Source organism: Argentina silus, assembly GCF_951799395.1.
Source record: "Argentina silus genome assembly, chromosome: 20".
Classification (NCBI taxonomy): Eukaryota; Metazoa; Chordata; class Actinopteri; order Argentiniformes; family Argentinidae; genus Argentina; species Argentina silus.
The window spans coordinates 14406175-14415668 of NC_139674.1; the positions used below are offsets into that span (position 1 = coordinate 14406175).

Sequence of the window (9494 nt, forward strand, 5' to 3'; positions counted from 1 at the left end):
AATGTGACCTCTAACAACTCATTTATATCCCAATATAATATAAATCAAATACGGATACTCTCGCAATGTTGAATAGCCTACTTTACATCAATTATCTAACATATGCTTGGCAGAATGATCCTCTTCCGGCTACAGAGTCTAGTGAGCACGCGCATCTCTCGCTGGTGCTGATGCTGAGGAGGCGCGCGTCACAGGAGCGCATCCCATTACATCACTTTCCGCCGACGTGATTGGCTGAAGGTCAAGGCGTTCGCGGACTAACCACGTCCTAACCAAAGCATACATCCCCGGCTGCAACAGAGAGAATCTTGCCCGCTGAAGCAATCTAATTATAACTCATCAATTGATTTTTTTTAAAAATCCTTTCGTTTTTGGTCGCTTATTTTGAGGATGGCCGAGAGCGAGGCAGACACGCCAAGCACCCCGATTGAGTTTGAGAGCAAATACTTCGAGTTTGATGGAGTGCGGCTCCCACCCTTCTGCAGAGGGAAGATGGAGGAGATTGCCAACTTCTCCCTCAGAAGTAGTGATATATGGATTGTCACGTATCCGAAGTCAGGTAAAAACACCATTCTCATGTCAACATTCAACATTCAGTGTGACGTTATTGCGGTATCTAACTGAGGAGCAGAACAGGCCTGTTGGTGATGGAAATAGAACAGCCTATAATAGAATAGAAGATAAATGAATAAGTCTGCAGTTGCCTCTCAATAGCAATGCACGATGAAGTAGGTAGGTAGGCTGTATCATAATCCTCATGATTTGATTTTGCACACAGAGTAAAATAAACACTTACTGTATAGGGCGTGCAGTTGTAATTACTCATATATTACGTGTTGTGGCCAAATCAGCGGGATCGTGAATTTGATACGTGCCTTTCATGAATAGATGCATTATATGCGTAGTTTCCCTTTGAGGCAGTCATGCCAATTAACTGAAGGACTTTAGTTATGCGTTATAAAAAATAAACAAAACAGATCGTGGATAGGCTGTCTGTGCGTCCAACGTCTGCGCACTGCGCGTTCATTCCCTTCCATTCCGCGGCTGCAGGCAATGTTTAGGTCCACAGTATTGACACATTGATACACATGGCCTTGGTTTAATGTTTACATCAAATCAGCTGCTACAGAACCGACTGGCTTTGCGCAGTGCTGCTGCGGACTGGTTGACGTGCGCGGTTGTTGCGTGACGCACTGTGGGTTGCCAACCTGTGCGCGGTTCGGGTGGGTCCTGGTCCTGGTCAGATGACCAGATGGGCCGCTAAAGGTCTATCTCCCTCAAAGTGTGTGGCACTCACACATTTTAGACACATTTAAATTCTTTGTTGTCTCTCCTCGTATTTCTCTATACAGGATGCCAGCAGTGCCAACATCCGCATTTGTTTATGAATTAAGAATGAGTGCAGTTAGAGTTAGAGAGGGGAGAGAGGCCGCCTGGCTTTCTGTGCCCATCGGCTTGGACACATGTAGGCTTCTAAATGTTATGTCCTACCACAGAACATGGCCAGTTGTAGTGTTAGTGTACAGTGCATCATAATGCAGCTACTGCAACATCACACTAACATTACTCACAACAGCATCAGAATGGAGCCCGTGTAATAATATTACTATGGCCTCACAAGAGTTGCTGAACAGTAATATGATACAATGAGAGAGGAGCGCTGAGCTAGCGTCCCCTGTGTGTGTTGGCCATGGGACGTTCTATTACAATTTTGCGCTGTGTGGAGTTTACGTTGTGCAGGCGTTCTCACTTTCCGCATGCAACCAGAGAGGCCATATACTGTACTGGTGCTGACGGCTGGTGTGCGTAAACGTTTTTTGGAACGCACTCTCCCCCTCCACTCTCGCCGTACTGTCTCCATGCAGAATCCCTGAAGGAGAGAGGCTGTGTGAGTCCACGCAGGGCGAATCAGTCACAGAGGAAATATTTAACGAGGAGTAGGGGACTGAAATAATTGTAATATGGCCTGTCTGAAATTACAGCAATCAAAGCTGTAACACTTCGTAATGCTGAAACGGTCTCCCAACATAAGAGATCGTGTTAATAAATGATTAGAGAATAATTTAAAGAGATAAGTTAGAAATCAATACCTTTCTGTGCCTGTGCCAGTTTTCTGATATGAATATGACAACGCTGAATAGAGATATACACTAAACCAACAATGTAGCGACTCAAATCAAATAGTTAAATCAAAGGCTTTACCAACGGGTTCTCTCACATCAGGTTTTTGTTTTTTTTATCTGGAATCAATTCGTCAAACTGATCTCAGCTCCAGATAAACATCAAATAAAACACTCACATTCATTTTACTTAAAAGGATAGTTCTCTTTTCACCTTATGGTCAGGTTTCTGTTAGCCATTTAATATATACAAGCCATTTAGCTGACGCTTTTATCCAAAGTGACTTACATTGCAGTGAGTGCATACATTTCAGTATATACGGTCCCAGCGGGAATCAAACGCACAACCTAAGCGTTGTTAGCGCCACGCTCTACCAACTGAGCCACAGAGCACCAGCGGTGGCTAAACCTGAAGTTAGTAGTGGTTATTAAAACAACTCTGAACCGTGGCTTTCAGAGTTAATGTGATGCAGAGGCAATGGCAACCATATGCCAGGCCACATGGATGTGCCTCTGTCTGGCTTTGATGCCATTGGCTCAGAGCTGCCGTCCTTGGCCAATAGGATTAGTGCTCTTCTGGAGGCAGGGAGGGATGAGATGCAAGGCTGTCTCCCCAAAATATCTTATGTAAATGCATGTGATTAGGCGATCTCATTAAGCCTTTAGGGACGTTTTCACCTTAATGTGATAATAGGTGCATCACATTTCCCTTGCCGGATACACAGTAGAGAGAGAGAGAGAGAGAGAGAGAGAGAGAGAGAGAGAGAGAGAGAGGGAGAGAGAGAGCGTGCGAGAGAGAGCTCCCATCCCTGAATCACTGATTGAGGGAGACAGTGTGTGTGTATTTATGACTGAGGCTTGAGTGTTATGACCACACTCTGTCATGTCTCCTAGCAGCTGATACCTAATATGCAACACACACACACACACACACACACACACACACACACACACACACACACTTACGCAGAGGTGATAACTTCTATGCGATACTGCAGTGCATGTTGTCTAGTTCCATATTTCTGTCAAGGTCTCCTCCTCATTAAGTCAACAGATCCTTCCTGGCCACGTCTGTTTGCGGGGCTCTGGCTTTCACATCCATGACTTGCAGACCTGAGTCATGTTACCCTGTTAAACATGCAGTAGCAGTGATGAGCGGGGTGAGGTCTTCCTATAGAGATGCGTATATACAGGACATGCAGATCAGACTTCACTGTAAACAGCAACTGCTGATAGTCTGGGCTCGAGGCCAGGTGGAGTACTCAAGATATCAATTAGAAGTTTACTAATCAGCCCATATCTCATCACACCATGCTGATGAATGATTGAGATTTATGTCCAACATGCAGCCAGATAGAACTGGTAATCTCACTCTCCAAGTTGAAACACCACTAGCTTTTCCATGACGTTTATATATTTTTTTACATTTATGGCATTTAGCGGACGCCTTTATCCAAAGCGACTTATACAACAAATACATTTGTTTAAGTAAGTGAATCATGTGTGTCAGAGGGCAGGACACGTGGGTTAGGAACACAGAGGACCCAAGGTCCACCGCCTCTGTGGGACGTGTTATCATTTCATTACCCCTACGGTCTCAGTCACATGGACTCAGTCGCGAACTCATCTGGAGTTGAAAATTGATTTGAATCTGCGAAATTCGAAATTGGCAACTTCATGCGTCATGGCCGTTGGGCGCAGTGCAGAGTAAGAGGATAGTGATGCCATTGTCTCATGTCCAACTGTGTGAGATGCAACACTGACTCAATCTGCATGACTTGAGGTGGGGTTTCTCTGGCGCCCATACCCATGTAACAGCTGTTGATATTGAGTCATACAGACTGTCTCGATCTCTTCTTTTTTTGTTCACAGAAAGAAGGGTCCTTGGGTTTGTTTCCAAGTAAGAATGGATTCATGGAAGTCCCACAGATATGTTTGTGTCGGAGTGGTCTGAAGGGTGTGGCTTCTCCCCTGGGGGGCTTTAACGTCACCCTTTCCAGTGAGAGTCGGGGGATACGAAAAGGAGACCCCCCGTGGCAAAGTTTAACATAGAACGAAGGAAATCCCAAACGCGCTTGTATAATAGTGTAATTCACGCGGTCTCCATTTTAACTAACCACTTCCTCTTTCCCTCTCAATACTCTCTCTCCCTCCTTCTCTCTCCCTCCTTCTCTCTTTTACACTGTCCTCTTCCCCTCTTCTACAACAACAGAAACAGCTGGAGGCTTTTTCTTATTAAGTGCTGCTTCTGTGGAATAGCCTGTCTGCCGTTCTTGGGGGCCAGTGGCAATTATCACTTTTAAGACTTTTAAGAATTATCCCTTTTCGGTTGCCCTTAGCAACCCTCCCTCCCCACTGCCTTTCCCAATCCCCCATGTCGAGATGATTGTGTAGCCAGATGCTTTTATTTATGTTGTTATTGTTGTTGTGTTTTGTTAATGTGTTTTTTCATATTTTTATATGATGTATAATGTGTTGAGACCTTTGAAAGCAGTTACTTTGAAACGGAATAAACTTTAAACTTGGACCCCCCTCTCCCTCTCCTCCCCCCTCTCCCTCTCCCCCTCCCCGCCCCCTCTCAGGTACCAGTCTTCTGCAGGAGGTGGTGTACCTAGTGAGTCAGGGGGCGGACCCAGATGAGATCGGCCTCATGAACATTGATGAGCAGCTGCCTGTTCTGGAGTACCCCCAACCTGGCCTGGACATCATACAGGTACATACTACCTCAACCTGGCCTAGACATCATACAGGTATATAGTACCCCAACCTCACCTAGACATCATACAGGTACATAGTACTACCCCAACCTGGCCTGGACATCATACAGGTACATACTACCCCAACCTCACCTAGACATCATACAGGTACGTACTACCCCAACCTGGCCTGGACATCATACAGGTACATACTACCCCAACCTGGCCTGGACATCATACAGGTACATACTACCCCAACCTGGCCTGGACATCATACAGGTACATACTACCCCAACCTGGCCTGGACATCATACAGGTACGTACTACCCCAACCTCACCTAGACATCATACAGGTACATACTACCCCAACCTCACCTAGACATCATACAGGTACGTACTACCCCAACCTGGCCTGGACATCATACAGGTACATACTACCCCAACCTCACCTAGACATCATACAGGTACGTACTACCCCAACCTGGCCTGGACATCATACAGGTACATACTACCCCAACCTGGCCTAGACATCATACAGGTACATAGTACTACCTCAACCTGGTCTAGACATCATACAGGTACATACTACCCCAACCTCACCTAGGCATCATACAGGTACATACTACCCCAACCTGGCCTGGACATCATACAGGTACATACTACCCCAACCTCACCTAGACATCATACAGGTACATACTACCCCAACCTGGCCTAGACATCATACAGGTACGTACTACCCCAACCTGGCCTGACATTGTACATTGTTACACTCCTAAAAATGCAATAACGTTTCTTCTGTGTTTGCCCAGGAACTGACGTCTCCTCGCCTGATCAAAAGCCACCTGCCGTACCGGTTCCTCCCTACAGCCATGCACAATGGGGAGTCAAAGGTCAGGGCGCACACTGTTTGTTTTATCACATGTATAGCTGTTGATGCTGACCTATGGAAATACAGCAGCACTGACTTTGGTTACTGAGGTGCCTGTTTGTATCTGAGTGGGTTACCTTATTTTGTGTATTTTGCCATATTTGGTCCTGCTGTGCTATGGTTGTTTATTCGGAGTGTGTTAATAAGCCACATATGGTGTGATTGTGGTTCATTCTCTGTAGGTGATCTACATGGCGCGGAACCCCAAGGATCTGGTCGTGTCATACTACCAGTTCCACCGTTCCCTCCGGACCATGAGCTACCGCGGAACCTTCCAGGAGTTCTGCCGGCGCTTCATGAATGACAAGCGTGAGTGTCAGGTGAACCGCGGTTCACGCAGGGGGTACCACAGTTCACACAGGGGGTACCACGGTTCAGCTACTCTCTTTACTTGGTCCAAAGAGAACCCTATACCAATGTTGCTAGCCTGTTGGAACGGGTGGCTGACCTCCCATTCATGAAAAAATGACTCTATCTCTTGGGGAAACCTTACCAAAATGAGTGAATAAATACTGCAGCTGATAGGGTCAAGGGGTTTTGAAGGGGAGAGAAAGATATATTGTTATATTTAGGACAGGGATAAAGGGTTGTCATTGAGGCAAAGTCATTGAACTCCCTCTCTCTCTCTTTCTCTCTCTCTCTCTCTCTCTCTCTCTCTCTCTCTTTTTCTCTCTCTCTCTCTCTCTCTCTCTTTCGTAGTGGGTTATGGCTCCTGGTTTGATCACGTGCAGGAGTTCTGGGAGCATCGCATGGACTCAAATGTCCTCTTCCTGAAATATGAGGACATGTACAAGGTAACACAGTCATCCCCTCCCCTCCCTCCCTCCCTCCCCTCCCCTCCCTCCCTCCCTCCCTCCCTCCCTCCAACAGTACACTGCCTCCTACTCCAATCCTAACTAACCTCAACCCTAAACCCCTCCCCCTCTCCCTCCCTCTATCTTACCCCTACTCACACAGAACATTCCATATCTCTCCACCCCAACCGTAAACACCATTCCAAACTACCCTCCACCTCAGCCTTACCTTACAACACTCCACCCTCGATCCTACGACCCCCACCCTCCACCTCAGCCTTACCTTACTCCACCCTCGATCCTACGACCCCCACCCTCCAGCTCAGCCTTACCTTACTCCACCCTCGATCCTACGACCCCCACCCTCCAGCTCAGCCTTACCTTACTCCACCCTCGATCCTACGATCCCCACCCTCCAGCTCAGCCTTACCTTACTCCACCCTCGATCCTACGATCCCCACCCTCCACCTCAGCCTTACCTGACAACACTCCACCCTCGATCCTACGACCCCCACCCTCCACCTCAGCCTCACCTGACAACACTCCACCCTCGATCCTACGACCCCCACCCTCCACCTCAGCCTTACCTTACAACACTCCACCCTCGATCCTACGACCCCCACCCTCCAGCTCAGCCTTACCTTACTCCACCCTCGATCCTACGACCCCCACCCTCCACCTCAGCCTTACCTTACCTTACTCCACCCTCGATCCTACGACCCCCACCCTCCACCTCAGCCTTACCTTACTCCACCCTCGATCCTACGACCCCCACCCTCCACCTCAGCCTTACCTTACTCCACCCTCGATCCTACGACCCCCACCCTCACCTTGTGCACCCCGGCGTTACGTATATGTTCTTCTCCCAGGGACATTGCTGTGTCAACGCTGATGTTTGTTAATCCAAAGGTCCCCTTTACATTATCTGTCCTTATCAGGCCTTTAGATTAACAATGCACAGAAACACACACACGCCCTCCCTTTATGCATACAGTTAGTACATACAGTACCGTTAGAACGAGCTGTGCTCAGGGAAAAGGCTGGTTCAACTGTAACCATGGAACCATATTATACGAGTTTCCTTGTGAGTCAGTTGGGATCAATAGTCTATAGGATTTATCATCCATCAAAGTCACAAAAAAAACACTGTTGCCCTGTTTAACATAAGAAGAAAGTACATCATGTACTTTTCATGGAAGGCAAACAGGCTATTGGGTGTGACAGGGAGTAAGGAAGGGAGTAAGGAAGGGAGTAAGGAAGGGAGTAAGGAAGGGAGTAAGGAAGGGAGTAAGTAAGGGAGTAAGGAAGGGAGTAAGGAAGGGAGTAAGGAAGGGAGTAAGTAAGGGAGTAAGGAAGGGAGTAAGGGAGTAAGGAAGGGAGTAAGTAAGGGAGTAAGGAAGGGAGTAAGTAAGGGAGTAAGGAAGGGAGTAAGGGAGTAAGGAAGGGAGTAAGGAAGGGAGTAAGGAAGGGAGTAAGTAAGGGAGTAAGGAAGGGAGTAAGGGAGTAAGGAAGGGAGTAAGGAAGGGAGTAAGTAAGGGAGTAAGGAAGGGAGTAAGGAAGGGAGTAAGGGAGTAAGGAAGGGAGTAAGGAAGGGAGTAAGGAAGGGAGTAAGTAAGGGAGTAAGGAAGGGAGTAAGGAAGGTTGTTCATCATTGACTATCTGTCAGAGTCCACTCCACTCCACCCCAAACCCTCACACACACACACACACACACACACACACACACACACACACACACACACACACACACACACACACACACATGCACACACACACACACACACACACACGCGCGCAAACACACACACACACACACACACACACACACACACACACACACACACACACACACACACACACACAAACACACACATTTGAATACTTTATTTGCGTTCACAGTAAAGCATTACAGCAAAGAACCCAAAATGTAACAAAGGTCATACAGCAAATCATGGAGCAGCACCATAGGGGCTGGGACTTTAACAGTTTTGTAGAAAAGGCTTCCTCCATGTAAAGATCGAATGAGCAGCCTGCTTCTAATATGGTCACCTCTCCTTGGCTTTCATCAACAACAACAATGTCAGAAATTTAGAAAATACCTTGTCACCATTCTCACTGAACCTATGTGCCTCAACTTGCAAGATACCACAGTGATAGGTTATGCTAAGTTGGCAGAACCTGTAACCTTGCTTTAACAGTAAAGTTAATCATGTCCTTGCTTATGGCAGCGATTTCTGTACATGTGAAACAGAATTCTGTTAGGTCCGGAGCAGCAAGTTTCCCCTGCAACTTCAGGCCCGTCCAATGTCACGTTGGCTGCTTCCGTGTTATACTGAGAAGAGCTGTCTGTCCTTGATGATCCCTGGATGTTCCGTCATGCATGACTGTAGCCTTCACAACAACACACACACACACACACACACACACACACACACACACACACATACACACACACACACACACACACACACACACACACACACACACACACACACACACACACACACACACACACACACAACCACAGCCAGAGCCACATTCCAGGGGCAATGAACTCTTTGTACACAGGGATCTGTACATTGTGTTCCAGTTCTCAGAAGTTCACCAGCCACCTCTATGCAACAGCTGTAATGTACAGATACCACGCCACTGACTGCATTTACATTTGACATTTATGGCATTTAGCAGACGCCTTTATCCGAAGCGACGTACAACAAATACACTTGTTTAAGTAAGTGAATCATCTATCCAACAGTCATCATAAGACAAAGTAATCAATGCTCACACCAGGGGCCGTTGGCAGTTGTAATGCCAGTAAGCTAATTATTATTATTTAAAAAAAAAAAAAAATTATCATGTGGATGGGTTCTTCTGTATGTGTGAGGAACATACATGCAATTCTCCCTATATGCATATTCATCACAGAGAAATGTGAATGTGATTATATTTTAGTATA

General features: G+C 46.8%; 1 protein-coding gene across 1 annotated transcript in view; it reads left to right on the forward strand.

Moving 5' to 3' along the window:
- Positions 1 to 390: 390 nt before the first annotated feature.
- Positions 391 to 9494, forward strand: part of sult4a1 (sulfotransferase family 4A, member 1) — a gene marked incomplete at both ends in the record, with an annotated part of 11428 nt that continues 2324 nt past the window's right edge. The window contains 5 exons of the mRNA XM_083692186.1: positions 391 to 559; positions 4703 to 4833; positions 5626 to 5706; positions 5927 to 6053; positions 6444 to 6613. Coding sequence (XP_083548312.1) covers positions 391 to 559; positions 4703 to 4833; positions 5626 to 5706; positions 5927 to 6053; positions 6444 to 6613 — 678 coding nt within the window. The remainder of the gene's footprint in view (positions 560 to 4702; positions 4834 to 5625; positions 5707 to 5926; positions 6054 to 6443; positions 6614 to 9494) is intronic.